At 42.3% G+C, this 17,436-nt stretch overlaps 1 protein-coding gene across 1 annotated transcript in view; it reads left to right on the forward strand.

The window, feature by feature from the left end:
* Window positions 1–15,214: 15,214 nt before the first annotated feature.
* LOC119167338 (uncharacterized) overlaps window positions 15,215–17,436 on the forward strand; it is a 111,042-nt gene continuing 108,820 nt past the window's right edge. Inside the window, exon 1 of the mRNA XM_037418803.2 lies at window positions 15,215–15,347. Within this exon, the coding sequence (XP_037274700.1) occupies window positions 15,237–15,347 (111 nt within the window). The 5' untranslated portion in view covers window positions 15,215–15,236. The remainder of the gene's footprint in view (window positions 15,348–17,436) is intronic.

Here is a 17,436-nt window from a genome sequence, read left to right on the forward strand (position 1 = left end):
AATAAGCAGCGGTTATCCTGTCTACGCGCTAAATGCCCAGCCATGTCCATTTCTTCTTCTTTATTTCAACTATGATATCCTTAACCCCCGTTTGTCCCCTAATCAACTCTGCTCTCTTCTTGTCTCTTAAGGTTACACCTACCATTTTTTTTCCATTGCTCGCTGCGTCTTCCTCAATTTAATTGATTGATTCGTTGGGTTTAACGTCCCAAAACCATTATATGATTATGAGAGACGCCGTAGTGGAGGGCTCCGGAAATTTTGACCACCTGGGGTTCTTTAACGTGCACCCAAATCTGAGCACACGGGCCTGTCCTCAATTTAAGCTGAACCCTCTTTGTAAGTCTCCAGGTTTCTGCTCCGTAGCTAAGTACCGGCAAGTAACAGCTGTTATATACTTTCCTCTTGAGGGATAGTGGCAATCTACCTGTCATAATTTGAGAGTGCTTGCCAAATGTGCTCCACCCCATTCTTATTCTTCTAGTTACTTCAATCTCGTGGTTCGGCTCTGCGGTTATTACCTGCCCTAAGTAGACATAGTCTTTTACACCTTCAAGTGCACTATTACCTATCTCGAAGCGCTGCTCTTTTCCGACGTTGTTGTACATTACTTTCGTTTTCTGAAGATTAATTTTAAGACCCACCTTTCTGCTCTCCTTGTCTAACTCCGTGATCATGAGTTGCAATTCGTCTCCTGAGTTACTCAGCAATGCAATGTCATCGGCGAAGCAGAGGTTACTAAGGTATTCTCCATTTCCACTTATCCCTAACTGTTCCCATTCTAAGCTTCTGAAAACCTGGTACCCACACCAATCGCTATGTGCTTAAGTGTTCTGGAATTAAAGAAGCGAAAGCATTTCTAGGGGAATACTCGAATGAAGAAGTTGAGGCTATCGATCTACATACGGAAGCTGAACCAGTAACAATAACAACTGCCGAATCATTGATTGAAAGATTTCTAAGGGCCAAAACAATTGCTGAAAGCTCTCTTTCAAATATAGAAGTGTAACCTGGGAGGCGTACTGAGAATGACCAAGACGATCGCTCTGAGAAGATGCCTACCCCTGTTTCTCTTGACACATGAATGCCTCCATAGCAATCACAATAACGATTCCCAATTGAAGTAGATAGTCCTTTAATAAGCCTTCTGGATATCTGTTAGGAAGGAGTTTGGCTTTAAAAGAAAATATATCCTCAAATTAAATTTTGGTTTTTGCCAATGAGTCATTTGAAACAATGCTGCGTATGTTAACCTTCAGAAGTTCTAGCTGCTCTTTAACAAACAAAATTTGAGGTCTATGAACTTTAGAATATGGCTCATTCAAAAATCTCCTCGGTTCGGAAATGAATGCGAATTGTTAAGGTCTAACTGGAGAAGCGTAAATATCTAAATATGCTTTATAGGTAAGCATGCAGAATCTACAAGCTACGGTGGGCATTCAGGCTTCTTGATATGACACACTTTTCGCAGTAAATTTTGGAACACTCTGACAACTTTTAAGGGCCCCTTGTTCTAAGATAACGAGGGGATTCATCTTATATGCTGGCCCCCCAGTATACAAAACGCAACGAAATTCTAGAATCGGACAAACATTATTATACGTCAAATCATAATTAGACTGTCCTTGCGTAGGCCACTGGGGTGTCAACTAAGTTTCCGAATTGTTACCATAGCACGAGTTGCCTTAGATTTATTATGTTCAATGTGGTTACGCCGAGTCAGTTTTTTATCATGGAACGCTACTAAATATTTAACACACTCATTTTGTAGCATCACCTCGTGGCGATATTGAAGGAAAATGCTAAATGGAGAATTCAAAGAAAAAAACAGTCACTGAAATCCAGAAGTGGAAAGAGACATGGGCCGGGAATGTAGCACGTAGACAGGATAACCGCTGGTCATTAGGGGAAACTAATTAGATTCCCAGAGAAGGCAAGTGGGTTAGGGGGTGACAGAAGGTTAGCTGGGCAGAGGAGATTAAGAAGTTTGCGGGTGTAAATTGGCAGCAGCAAGCACAGGACCGAGTTGACTGGCGGAACATGGGAAAAGCCTTTATCCTGCAGGAGACTTAGTCAAGCTGATAATTATTTTGATGATGACGAGCTTTTGCTGACATTTAGAGTCATTTGAATCTGTTGAAACCAAGGAGGAGGAGGAACAAATGAGGAAGGACAGGGAGGTTAGCCAGTGATCAGACCGGCTGACTACCCTGTTGCTGAAACCAAACTTCTAATGTTGCTAAATATGATTGTAATGTAGAATGCAAAGAATGTATATCACATGCAACATCAAAAAACGCAATGCCATTAGCATATATATATATATATATATATATATACTTGAACGTTATTGTGGAGTATAGTTTAACTTAGTAAGATAGTCAATAAAACAGGAGAAAGGACAGAACCTTGAGGAACCCCTCTGTACGGACTATATTTTGAGAAGATAAACCTCGCTGTGAACAATAAAATTTTCTATCCTTTCGAAATTTGTACGCCCAAATAATAATATACCTTGGGAAGGTCAAGCTTTCTAGTGTGTTGAGTAGGGTGGCATGTTCTACGCTATTATATGCCTTAGCCGAGTGTAGAGTTACTAATGCTGAAAAGTGCCGCCTATGACGAGCAAATTTAACGCGTTCCTCTAAATTTATATATCCATCCCAAATGAAACATAATTGTCTAAATACTACTTGACAAGAACTTAGAATTGAGTTTTCTGTCATGAATTTATAGATTCTAAGGTACAATACTTTTTCAATTATTTCACATGTGAAGTCAATGCGATAGGTCTTGTGTTATTAATATTTGTATCTGCACCTTGTTTTTGAAGCAAGGGGATTCTTTTTGCAATTTTCCAATCTGGAGGAATCCCGCCTTTCTTAAGTGAATGGTCAACAAGATTAAGGCGATCCTGAGGAGACTCCTCAATTAGCGTTTTGAATATGCATGTCCTAATGCCACCTGGACTTGGAGCTGAATTTGGGAGAGACCGGACAACATGATTAGGTTCGTCAATAGATACTATTGCGAGATCAATCACACAGGAAGGTTTGGGAAAGAATACTCGTGTTTGAGATGTAAAGCGGCTTTGTAAACATACTGTACTACCATTTAATAAATTAGCCAATTCTTTAGAGGTCAGGAAAACGCACTCTGTGTTGATGGATGAAAAAATAGTTCTATTAAATCTGAGAAAGCCATAGAGAGATTGTTCGTTACTGCTTTTAGAAAGAAATGCATACCGGTTTGTTTCTTTTTGAGATTTCACCACAGAAACAGTTCTTTTAAACACAGCTTTGGAGTACTTATAATTGCTCCAATCAGTATGGGCACTGGTTAATAAGTTTTTTTCCATCCAGCTTTTCTGCGCCTCTACTTCTTCAAGGTTTGCGCATCATGAGCAACGCGGCTGTCTGCTTCTTTAGCGCGGCAGCTGTCGAAGACTGGTTCGACGCTACATCGTATTTCTCTTTCCAAAGTATTTTTCCCACTCGCACCCTGCGATCGGCTTGATAGCTGTGTTTCACTTAAGTTTCTCTGGCTGCCACCATGAAAGTTTTCTTACGTTGTTGCCATTTGAATGCTATGACCTGTTTTCCTATAGTATATATAGTTGTTACTTACGCAGTCGCTGTTCCTTTCTTCACCTACACTATGTGTCATTGTCCCTTCTGGCACGGCTATTCTCGGGCGAGCGCGCGCTAGTTCTCGGCAAGGCTTCTCAGAGGCATTCATAGCGGAAGTTACCCTCCGTCAAACGGAGTCTTTAGGGTGCCTTGATGTTTATGGCTGCTCCACTAGAGAGTGGTGACACCACCTTTGTGGGCGCCATATTGGTTCAAGCGCTCCTGTTTGCTGGCACTGATATTCTGCAGCCATGTTAGCTTTTCCGTAAAATAACCGAGTATTTGAATCATTGTATCCGTTCTGGTTGAAGCGCTTGCGCTTGAATTGTTAGTATCCGATAAGTTAGGATGCGTTACTACACGGCAAGCATTTCACGGCAGACAAAATGCATTATCAGCGTATTCGACCAAAGCAAATCCTAGCATTCATGCAAAAGCTCATCCTTTCGTCCTTCTCTCCCCTAATTTAAATATTTCGTTAGCATCATTGATAGTTGTCAGTATTATTGTCGCAAACGAAAACGAGGCCTTTCTTTTCACTTCTTTCCTTCATTCTTGTCATGTTGGTCATGACATACTTGTACTGATCATGGTGCTCTGGCGATCATCGTTGTGCTCTCTGGGTTGAAGAGTTTGGGCAGACAGCTTGAGTTAGACGTGATATCGAGGTTATTTTCATGATGGCATGCCTTACTTTCACTTTTATTGGACGGGAACCACTGTCTAACTCCACACGGGTTTTTCAGCGCTGCTTTAGTCGGGTCAATGCCCCTGTGCTTAATCCGCACAAGGTCAGCGGGGCTTAATGTCACTATACTTAGTCACAAACTTTAGCAGAATGGCTAGTTGCAGGAGTTGGTTCAGCCACATAGCAAAATCTAGCGCTATTTGTTCACATCATTCATGCCTGATCCCTGCCTAATTTTAACTGTGATGTTACTCATAGCAATCTCAACCTACACAAAAAAGACTTGTTTAGAATTATACAAATACGGATTCGCTTAAATTGAACTAATACATATTGGCTTATCTGACCACACTCAGCAACTGGCTGGGTAATCTTCATTTACTCTGAATTCACTTGTTCATCAATAAATATTTTGGATTAGCTCAATCCGGCATAATCTAGATCTAACTATTGTGTGCTTACTCAGGCATTGGACTGGTTAAGCACTCTCAACCTACTGAAACCATTGCTCGTTCTAGTATGGCTTAAACAGGAGTACTTTGATTCGGGTTCGCCTATTGTAGTTTTACTGAATAATTCTACTGGCGAGGCATTCCTAACTTACTCCACGTTTCCTTGTTGATGATTAGCTCAATCCGGATTTGGCAATTGTGACGTAATAACTGAATGCAGTGACGTATAATCTACTTCTTGGTAAGGCCATATTATCGTGGTATAAAATATACTGATTGAAGGCAACGTCACTTTATTGGGCCCTATCATTACGGGCCTGCGAATGGCATAATTCCAATAATGTACGCCAGCCCGGCTATAATTGATGCTAATGTGGCTCAGTAGGTATCGCTCAATATTGATCGGCATTGGCATGAGTTTAGTGGTTTATCCATGCTTAAATGAGCAAGCATATGCCAGCTTAACTAGGCTTTCTTAAGGTTAGCTTGGCTTAACCCACCAAATTTACTGCCTGCTGCAATGGTCAAGTGGCTAACGTGTTCGGCTGCCGACTCGCAGGTCACGGGATGAAGTCCCGGTTTCGGCGGCTGCATTTCTGGTGGAGGCGAGAATATTGGGTCCCCATGTGCTCATATTTGGGTGCACGTTATATTCCCCGGTGGTCGAAATTTCCAGAGCCTTTAATTACGGCATCTCTCATAATCATATGGTCGTTTCTGGACGTTAAACCCCACATACCAATCAATCCCCAAATTTGCTGGTATCGATTTTTAGAGAACAGTATTCATTGGTTTGACTGAGCTGAGTTACCACAACCTACAGTTAGGTTGTTTTAACAAGGCTTATCTAAGCATAAATTTGTATAAATAGGCACAAGCTAGTGGAGCCGAATCTCTGATGACTCAGCACGGCCTAACAATAAGACTAACAAACCTGTAATAGCACATTGAGACATTGATTATGCTGTAAAGCTATTCGAAGATAAATGTTTAATTGATGCGTAAATTCGCCCAGCAGTATTTTCGAGGCCAGCCATTAAATTGTACTCTCATACGTTGCGTCAAGTCAGCAACTAATATGGGATATTTATTGTACTAATGCTAGTCCGGTGAGAGCATCACGTTTGAGTTGGTCCTTTTTTTTCAGTAGCGAAGCAGCTCTTTGACTAGCCTGTGTGCCGCAGGTGTTGGAGCGGTGTCAAATAGCTGACACCCTCTTAACAGTGCACGGTGACGTCTCTCTCCCTCGCCTGCCGCACGCTCGCCGCGTGTCAGCTCTCTTTCGCTTCACCCTCTCCACCGCTTGACACGCTTGAGCCCACTCCTCACGTTGACATCATCTCAGCCACGCCACCTCTCTCCATCTGTTAGCGAAAACAAGCCGTGAGCCGGCATCTAAGCGCGCTGCACGTGCCTCGAGAATCTCGCGGCGCCGACAATGTGGACAGGACGCCGCTGCTTGCTGCGCAATCCCGCTGACAGGCGGGACGCCGTGGCGGCATGCTTCGCGCTAGTGTGCGCGTACCTTTCCCGGCTGTCGCCTGCATTGCGAGGGTTAGCGAAGCGAGTCGCTTGCGCGAATGGCGACGTCAATACCGACGAGGCGCGAGCCAGGAAAGCCGAACTCGAGCGTCGACAGCGGAAGACCAGCGACACCAACAAGGTGCTAGTGAAGAACACCAATCGTGTTCGAGAATGCAAATGGCACGCGGGTAACACCGACGAGACCCGAGCCAAGAAAGCCGAGCGCAAGCGTCTTCAACGCGTCCCGCCTCCCGCGTCTTTGTGTTTATAACAGGCGTTTACTCAAGTAAAGGTAAAAGCCCGACCAGACGCATTTGTCACAGCGAGTCGGAGCGTGTGTTTTTGACGCGTCATCGAGCCATCCCGCATATCGAAAGAGATAGCGTGGCTTTGCATAGCCACGCACCCACACTCCCTACAGAGAGAGGGTGCGGCACTGCGTCACGAAGTCTCGTGCTGATGCTCTGACAGATACGTGGCAGATACGTGCCTTTACACCGAGTTTCATTTCAAACTATTTTTGAAGCACCCGCGTCGATGCTCATTTCAACCGGGTCAATGCCATGCACATCATTGCTGCTTCACAACCCATCATTGTTGCCTTCGGGCAGATGGTCCACAATTTTTTGTGGTTATGAGGTAGTGAGACATTCAGCTCTCTTTCGCATTTCCAGCATTTTATTTTGGCCACAGCAGCGTGTCAATGTATTTAAAATTTGTCTAACAATTTAAGCACCAAGGAGCTTTCAGCACCGTCGTTACACTAGCCACTGCCTTCTGCCTGGCCATTGAGAACCAATGCGTCTTCTAGCGAACTAGCGGCGGTGATAACTGGGTCAAAAGTTATCTCCTCCATACTATCCCTAAGGTCCCAACCCTTCAAGCGGAGACGCTGGTATCGAGGCACCATAAAATACTTCCTATTGGAGCACCTCTGTTGGTGAAGCTTTCAAAACGCTTCAAGCTGGGCGGCTGTTTCACTACGATCTGCGTGGCCACGAATGGAGGCTGTTCGCTTTTGGTCTATAGGTGCATTGTACATCCCAACCCCATAGCACGCTCTATTTCTTTTTTCTTGTGAATACTTGTCTTGTACGTCTTTTTTTATTCCTGAACATACTATGATCTATGGCTGAAGCAATTCGCAGTTGAACACCCCAATCAAGGTTGTGTGGAAATGTTCGAGCAAGTTTCTCGAACAGCATCTATTACGACGCTATATGACAGTAGTTGCCGAAAAATTGCACTCGCTGGGAAAAAAGCTTAGCAACCTATATTCCTCAACATATATTCCTCAACACTGGCACCGTCAACGGAGACAACAGCAACAGCCTATTGTTTGAACGTATGGGTCACAGCTCATGCTGCTCGAATAAAAAATCGCAGCTACCATCCCTACAAATTTAGACAGTCACTCTCTTACCCGTGGTGAAGGTTTGGCCCTCTTTTTTTTCTCTTTCATGGAAGACCACATTATTTGTCTTCACAAGCTACCTGTCTTTTTCACGCAGAAATTTCGTTCACTTTCATAGTTATCGTAATAAAGTAGCCGTCCGACTTAATTTGTAGCAATGCAACTACCTGAAACCTATGGACTGTTTCTACAACAGTGAGACTGGTCTCGCTTAAAAAAAGTTTAAGAGCACACATTGTGTTCGAGCCCAAATATGCGTATTTTCCAAGCATTGCTTAACCGAACTCCCAAGAAGCGTTATTTTAATGCGACGCTTTCTGTGCGATTAGCACCTCATCTTTGACCGTATCTATCTATCTATCTATCTATCTATCTATCTATCTATCTATCTATCTATCTATCTATCTATCTATCTATCTAACTATCCATCTATCCATCTATCGATCTATATCTATCTATATCTATCTATCTATCTATCTATCTATCTCTCTATCTATCATCTATCTAGGCGCGTAAATCCGAGTGCTCTCTTGATCACCTTTCTAACTTGGGTAGGGCAAAATCAGTATTGGAGGATAAGAAGGTTTGGCAATTACAGCTGACCGGTAATGAGATGTATAATCTAAAAATCCCGTCTTGGTTACGTCATACCTCGCGACACATGTGGTAGATACTCATATGCCATGGGCCTCATCGTGCGGGTATGCGCAACAAGTGGTTGAGGGGGTACAAGTACTCAGGGATGGCGAGACACACATTAGTAATCTAAATAAAAGAAACCGGAAATTTCGACCACCTGGGGTTTTTAAGGTGCACCTAAATGTAAGCACAGAGGCCACGAGCATTTTCACCTCTATTCGATTTTGCCTCCACGAGTATTTTCGCGTCCATTCGGTCCCGCGACCTGCAGCTCAGCAGCCGAGTACCTTAGCCTCTAAACCAGCGTGGTTGGTGCTACTGTTGCGAGATCCTGAAAACCAGCAGAAAAATAATTCAAGTTACAATAACTAAAAACCGTCATACAAATATGAGAGAAGCTAAAGGAGAGGTCGCCGGAAAAATGGACCACCTGGGAAATGCCATGCTCCTAAATCAATTACACTTTCACCGCATCAAAAACGCAGCCAGCAGGCAGCAGTCAACCGTATCACCAGAGTCTCTAAAAGCATGGATACTCGCGGAGACGCTACAGCCAGCAGGCAGCAGTCAACCGTATCACCAGAGTCTCTAAAAGCATGGATACTCGCGGGGATGCTGATATTTACTTTGACGCAATTCCAGTGAGCCTAGCAAACCTAATACAGAAGTTACTCTGGTACATGGTACGCTATTGCCACGGTGATTCAGGAAAGAGCGCTATTACCGCATCCGGTTCTTTCCGGTTAAAAACGCCAAATAGCAGGCGCAGAAGCCTGCCAACGGCAATCTTCGCGATCGCTGACGTCGACTGAAGCGCCCCGCTAGTCTTAGCTAGCTGCGCAAAGCCGCCAGGTGAGCCACGTGATACGCGTGGACACCCGCGTTTAATAAAAAAGCTTCCACGGCATAACCAAGACCGCCACTGTCACATTGCACTGACCAATAATCGCTCATCTCTGACGCAAAAACGTGCGACTAGCGATGCACTACTCCTACTCAATTCCACAAATACGTATTCAGCCATCGGACGATTGTGTTCAAGAATCCGGCCCGTCGCTGCTACTATTCGGGACCTTATGCCTGCAATGAAAGTTTGAAGAGCTCAATAACAACTCACTCCATGAACTCATGTTCGAAGTCATCGAGCAAAACTTCCAGTGGAGCCCATGTGTCATGGAGTTGGCAGCTTGTTGCCACCATTGCCCTGCACGTATCTTGGGGCCAACTACGACAAAGCCAATCAAGCAATAAATAAATATGACGCCGTGATATTCAAGTACAAGGCAAGAAATGAGAAATTATTCACACAACACCGGCCTGACAGCGCGCATTCATAGACATATGCACACACAAAAAATTATGCCTTAAAGGCAAGTCTATGTAGCAATAAAAAGTTATTGTAATTTCTTGAACTTTTACTTGCTTTGTAAAATACACAATACTTTTTGGCTTGCCATTGCTGCAGGTGAGAGAAAAGGAAGATCCGAAAAGTGAGCAAGTATTATTCCCCAAGTAAAGCATTTGCAATAGACATGAAGATACTTAGCAGAAATGAACAAATTTATAAGCGGCTCACGATCACCGAAGAAACGAAGGACCTTTAAAATTTATCGCTAAGAGGTAAAAGCTATAGCGACATTGTGTCGCTAGTGCATACTCTAGGTGATTAGTTCATACATTTTATTCTATGACGCTAATCTAGATGTTTAAATTGTGGGCTACTTCCTTCTAATCGATAAAGTTGAATGTGATTTGTGTAACACTTGCATGCTGATTGTAAACCTTTCGCGTCACTGATTTTTATGTAATGGTAGCATGCTGTGAAATAGGTAGCCCTGTTCGCGCTCTACCGCTGAGCGATAGCGGGCTTGAAACTCTCTTACAAAATGATCCTATAGGCAGTATTCATTTTGGGTAGCGAATCACGTTGATACGAGCAATAAAGCGTTTTATAACCACAGCCGGGCGTCACACAATACGACTTCCGTAACGGCTGGTATGGTGAATGCTCCTACCCCTTACAAAAACATGTAGCATAGTTCTTCACGTTCGTAAGCCACAGCTTCAACAAAAATTCATCAGCCACAGCACCAACAAAATATTTTCTTACAAGTCTGTAGTGAGTACCCCGGTTCTCCGAACACTTGCATAGTGAATGGCTTCATACTAGACAAACAATATGATGATTTATGGCACTGTGAGTATCCTGCAAGTGTGCTTGGTGCAGTTGCTAAAAAAGTGTTTAAATACCGCTCCAGAAATGCCGCTCTTGCACCATTCACTCTGACTGCACTTTCCGTGTATTGATATTATAAACTGGAATTTAAAAAAACAACCTGAATTCTTCGCTCCTGTTTTCCCATATCTGAAATGCTCACTGTAATTATTCGAACCATGTGTGTCCGCAAAAAACACAAGCAGTAAGCAAATCAACTATAGCACATGAGTAACCAAGTCACTACAGCATCACTGTAAGTTTTTCTGGATGAGAAGTTCTCCTCGCGTTATGATTTTCTTATAAAGCTGAACTGATAGCCAGGCTAGTTGTTCCGTATTCATGTTTATTTCGTCAATGAGTGTTTCTTCGTGGGAAGGTATCACAAGTAAAAAAATGGTAGCCGTGGTAATCCTATATTACACTTTGTAGCTATAGGTTACTTAAATGTTAGCACTCCATCACTGCCTCGCTTTATTACAAACGCTTCTTACAGCCTCTTTAAAAATGTGGCTCCTGCCTATAGTTAACAATTCCGAAAAATGTCACCAACGGATAAACCGTACGGTTTTTTTTTTTGAGTAAGGCAAGAACTATTTTACTGCTGACAGTTGACGATAAAAGGCTGGTCTTCCACATTTTTTTTTCAGTCAATCGCCCTGAATGCCAGGGATTAATAAGGAACCGTAGATTAGGTTTTCTGCCCGCTTGTTTGACTATGGAAAAATTATACAGTACTTCTTATCAGCTTCTTAAATGCAGCACTTTGCATTTTAGACTGATGAGGTGGTTGGGGGCAAATGGCCACGGCTTATTTAAAAAGGACACTAAAGATAAAAAACGATTTATGCCTAACAGTTAAGTAAACATTCGCGATCCCGCAATTAAGTTTTTTAACCCGACACACCACTTAGTAAACAAAAGGACTTGCAAAAACAAAATGTGGCTGGCGACGCCGCCTTGATATTCCCGTACCAAGCACAGCGACGTAAGACATTTCAAAAGCATCTAGTGGGTTCTACGTAGCTTCGAGCGAATAAAACTGAAGCACATTATGTTCTGTGGGGGCCATAGAATTAGCATACGAAGTTTCAGAAAAGAATTGATGGAGCCAATGCCACGAAAATACTGAAGTCAACATTAAAAATTTCCGACGTCACACGCGGATATCTTGGCACGAAATTTAAATACGAAACTTCAATCTTGATTTTCTTCGCTAATAATGAACTTATAATAGTGAGACATATGACATTAGAGCTGTCAGAGTGAAGTTTATGAATCAAATTCAAGTCATTTTGCCTTTTTACTGTCCTTTTAATGTCAATGTCGCTTGAACATGACTGCGTTGGCGAATTTCACTGAATATCCGCCATCTCCATGCTAGCGATGCTTTTCATGACAACGCGTATTTTCCAGTTTCTGAATGGCATCGCCCATAACGGCCCAATGAACTCAACAATATCACTTGTATATAGAGGGCAAGAACGCTTTATACCTGGTAAGCAGACATTCGCATCCAGTCAAGTACGCAGGGCCCCCGTTTGTAATACTGTATGATAATGCGTTGAAATAACTGCGTCAAAAAGCTAATCATGTTGCCTGATTGTGTACGTTGAAGCCTCAGTTAGTTCTCGAGCACTTTGCTACGAGAACAAAGTGTGTACAGGTTCCTACATATATGGGAGCCAACTGCAAAAATATTTTGTTTGCAAAAACATAAAATGATTTGCTAAAACAAGTCCTTTCTGTGTGGAAGGTAGGTTGCTAATAAACGAATGATTTAGAGCATTTTACTAGAGACACATTATTGTTCAGTTAACAGCTAAACAATCACCTAGTCTTACTCGTTAGCAAATTAATCACCACCTGTACACACTGATTTGCGCGACATACGACAAATTATTCATCGCGCATTGTACGATGGATAGTCACCGTTCAAATTATACCCCCTCACAAAGTGTTTCTTTCCACAAAAAGAGACGCAGCTTAGAGTATACCATTTCTATTTAGGCCTCTTCAGAGATGGCACTGCATATTTTCGGCGTGAATACTACTCTCTTTTGGCAAAGAAATATTATGGGACGACTCAATTCAGGAAGAAACGATTCTTCAATAATGTGTTTTTCGAGCCATGCTATTGTGCTTCTCAAAAAATTTCACATGAGCAGTACGTTGGTCGAATTCGTTTTCTTTTTCGCAGAAGCATTCATGCGGAGAACTTTTCTTTTCAGATTGATTGATTGATTGATTGATTGATTGATTGATTGATTGATTGATACGTGGAGTTTAACGCCCCAAAACCACTATAAGATTATGAGAGACAACGTAGTGGAGGGCTCCGGAAATGTCGACCACCAGGGGTTCTTTAACGTGCACCACAATATGAGCACACGGGCCTACAACATTTCCGCCTTCATCAGAAATGCAGCCGCCACAGCCGCGATCTGAGCCCGCTTCAGATCAATAGCACCCAAATGTTCAAGCAAATTACAGCGGGTTGACATCAAGGTCGCGAAAGTTTGCGTGGAATGGCCCATATTACGATATTCTAAGTTATCGTATTTTTGCGGCAGTTAGTCACGCAGGTGCTACCTATTATTGGCTTTTCTAGTGAGGAAATTAAAATTTCAGTTTTTCGTATGAACAACCCTACATCTAAAAAGTACAGCTTTTTTTCTTGAGGACATTAAAAACACGACGTGAAAGAGTTTAGGGAAGCATCTCTTCATTTCTATGAGGGTCTTTGTGTGTTCGCATCACCAGCAAATCGCACAGGAGCACTCGAGTGAGCCATTTCGGCCAATCATCATCGCGTCTTGGCATTCGTCAAAGATACCATTTTCAATTCTGGTAAATGCAAGGAAGTATTCATGAGGCGTCGTTTGCATGGGGGTGCTAGCAAAGCGGTTGTAATAGCTGTGCTTGCTTAGTTCATTTACCTGATCGTAAACTGTGCAATTTTTTTCGGCTGAAGGTATAAATATAAGCTTTCTAGCCATTGTTCGTGCAGCTTCAGCCTACGTTTTGGTATTCCTCACTTAAGCAAACACTGCATGTGAGCCTGAACCATTGTTTTTTTTTGTTCCGTTGTTGAACACAGGCTTTCTCCGCCACTAGTTACAAGTTTCTTCTTAGGAAACAGATGCCTGCGTCATACCTCCTGCCTTAGCTCTGTATTTGGCTTTTTTACTCAGTTCTGTAATACTGTTCCATGGACTACAGAGATATTGTAAAAATAGACATTTCGGGTTTTACATACAGTCTATTTTTACGATTGCGAATGGTATTCAATATGACCATCGAAGAATGGACTTTTGGAGCCTTTCTGAATCAAGATTGTACATACTATTAAATTGGGATTTTCGCTGTACATCAGCAGAATTATCATACCAAGAGATTCTAATGAGAAAATTTTAAAAATCTGCAAAACGACGTTTTTAACCACTTGGCCAATCCTCAGTGTTGTATTTTATATTGTATTTGCGCTAACTGACAACACGTGCGCCGATTTCTCTATCGGGGGCTGCAATAATTTTAATGGGCGGGGCCGCAATTCGGCGAAGCTATCTCAAGTCTCTGCACTCACGATGAAAAATTGACCGCGGTAACCAGTCAGCTATCCAGGGATGCTAGCAGAGCATAGCGTGGCTTTTACGTCATGACACCATAGTACCGTGACGTATAGAGAAAGAAGAGGAGTTGAGAAAAATACAAACAAGAACAAGACAAACAGAATGTAACAGGAAAGAAAAAAAGTTGAAGAAAGAAGGAGAGAGAAAGAACACTAGAGCAAAACACAAAATTATATTAGGGGAAGTAAAGAAAGTAAGAGAGAAAAAGAGAGAGTGGCAAAGTATATCAGGAAATTGAAAAAAAAAGATTTTTTGGGCGAGAGAGAGTAATAAATGCTTGAGAGTGACAGAAAAAAATAGCAATTGAAATCAAAATACACAGAAATATCCATGGAAGAGCAAGAGAGAGAAAAAAAGAGAGACGTGCACTTTCGTAGGATGCGCAAGAGCTGCTGTGCAAATGCCTTTCACAATGTCTAATACACAAATTTTTCGGAATTTCCTACGATAAAACCCCTTTGGGTCATGAGAAGTAACTTCACAAATGAATGAAGGAAAAAAAAGAACGCCGCCTATCTTTTTACTTTTTTCAAGAATGGCCGCACTAGTGCAGAGCTATTGCAATATTTTCTTTCCTCTGATAAAAAATTCCTGCTGCTTCTATACTTTGTGAGAATCCCTTTTATGCATTGCATTCAATGAATAGCAGCCCATACCACATATTTTGTTTCTCTCGGACAAGTCCTGCAAGGTGTGTTATCACAAATCAGCAAAAATAAAGTTTATCATTCGCATTGTGGTTGATGCGAAAAAGTTTTGTGGGCTGCTATATAAATACTTTAAAGCTGCCCGGGCATGCTTTACTGTGTATGCAAGTGTGAACCAGTTTTACATCTCATTTTGTACTTTGAGACTCTGCATATTACCATTGTATAGCAATATATACTCATAGTAGAAATTCAATAGGAGTATTGTTGCGATATAACACATGTACCAAATCTTTCGGAAAGAAATTATTGTTTACTTCTGCCTTGTATAAAACGATGCGTGTAGAACACCTGAATACTTTTAGAGCCTGCTCTCGGAGTGGGATCAAAAATAAAATGACCTCAGTTAACACTCTCTTTAATGCCCTATATTTTGCTGCCCATGTGATCTTGCTACATAGCCAAATCGCCAATTTGCAGCCACAGGATGTTCCTGACATCACAAAGGTATACGTTCATAGTTTTTGTTGAAGTGATAACACGCTTAGTACCATCCGAAATTCAGCCAATTAACTATCTTCCAGTACAACTTGCCAGGGTTTCCTTTCTTTAGGATGTTATTTGTTTAGTTACACGGATCAAAATATTCCCGATTACTATGTTCTGCACATAGCTTTTTAGTGCACCCTAGCGATGGCGTAGTAGAAAACGCGACAGTAGCATCCACGAAAACAAATTCAACACAACTTCAGAACGCTGTTTTCGGAGAATTTCTTTGCTTAAAAGTTGCTTAAATTTCATTGCTTAAATTTTATTGCTTAAAAGATTTGCATTAAACAGTCACTGAGGTTAACTAATAATTTATCCAATGCCTAAGCCGTTGCCTTTTCGACAGAAGATTCAGTGGTTTGTGAAATGTCGGAGTCAAGACTAGAAATGTGGCGTACTGCTGCACCGGATCAGCCAAAAGCCCTGTTTTTAACTATATATAGCTTCCCTTCGCGAACAGCAGTGGCAGTCAATAATCTCTAGGATTTGTATTTACTGAGAGCAAGCAGAGCATTCGAAATGGCCTGCGGAGTGACTTCCTCAAAAAAGGCAGCACTTTTCTGATGTTGCTGAGCATCGACTTGAGGAGTGGCTTTCGCCGCGGACGCGGCAACGAAGATATGACTTGCATCCTCCCGCACTATATATATTTACGAATCTGCAGCAGTTTTTACATTGTACTGGACGAGAAGCGAGAGGCTCCACGCGAAACTTAAGAGGCCAGAGCCTTATTTCTGATGGGCAAGTGGTGTCCACAACTGTAGCAATGACAGATTCTGTTGTTATCTTATCGTTATTAATCAGGCGACTGTAACGGTAAACAAAAATTATGCCTGCTCCCGAAAGCCTGTCTAGGGAATAGACGCCCCTTACGAGGCCTTAAGCACACGAAAGGTGAAGCGGTGAGGCGGAATGAAAACACCCACTGGGGTTGACCCGAACGAGGTACGCTGAAGCACATCTGGCGCCTATAGGTCGGGTTCGGCGACCTACACCCATGTGACCTCGTCCAAATTGGTGCATGTCGGTGATGGTCTGAAAGCTGTTCGAGGTAGCTTTCAGTTTTTTTTTGTTTTTTTGGTTAAGCCTGGGGGTTCACGAGCCTGATGAAACCTTCATTTGTAGGCACTAGTGCGACAGGGTTGTTGCTGATTCCACTGCTAAAAAATAACTAACAGCAATTCGTTAGTTGACAGTGACGCTGACCAGACAGACCGCGCCTGGCCAGGACAATTGGTCAACATCAGCATGAAAGATAAGTGTAAATGGAAGAGGAAATAAAATCAACTAGAGACTGTAAAGTAACACTCAGAACTAAGTCCACTCAACACATAGCCAACAAACCCACAGTGAAGCCCAGCGACAGCAAGATAAAAAGATCAGCTCAAGTCAAATCAAGTCAAGAACCTAGACGATGTGGCGCATATTCATGCTGGGGGATTGGCCAAGAACCGAACTCTTTTCATGAATTTCTTCTTTATGAACAGGTTAAAATTGATCTATTTACGAGAAATAAAGGAAAGATGCTACAGGACGAATTTACTGGTTGAATTGTAAATAATCTGTAGTGTAATGCAATAAAGCAGCGCATTTTATCTAATGTAAATTTGGAAACGTCAAAATCTACCGAAGAATGATTTTAACACTTAAACATCTTTAACCTTTTGACGAACTCCTGCACTGCGTCAGCAATCTTCTCGTCGCTGTGGCCAAGAGACAAAGCCCCGAAAGAAAGCACATTTTGAGCATTTAAATTAATTCCGAGAAGGTGGCAAACGGCACCTGAAGTGTATTTAGGTAATTCAGAGAGTTACAATGAATGAGGTAGTGCTCAGTTGACTCATTTATTCCACAAGCAGGACAATAGGAGGAGGCTGCCAGACCAGCTTTGTGTTGATAGAAATTTAGCTGTGGAATTTGACAGCGCCGTCTGGTGATTGCGACTTCCATTTGCTACTCCAGTTGTATAACAAGTGCTTTAATTCTGGTGTGGCTTTAAGGGAAGGTGTAGGAAATTCCTGTAACAGCAGTTTTCTCGTTTATTTAG

Source organism: Rhipicephalus microplus, unplaced genomic scaffold (assembly GCF_043290135.1).
Source record: "Rhipicephalus microplus isolate Deutch F79 unplaced genomic scaffold, USDA_Rmic scaffold_42, whole genome shotgun sequence".
In the NCBI taxonomy this organism is placed as follows: domain Eukaryota; kingdom Metazoa; phylum Arthropoda; class Arachnida; order Ixodida; family Ixodidae; genus Rhipicephalus; species Rhipicephalus microplus.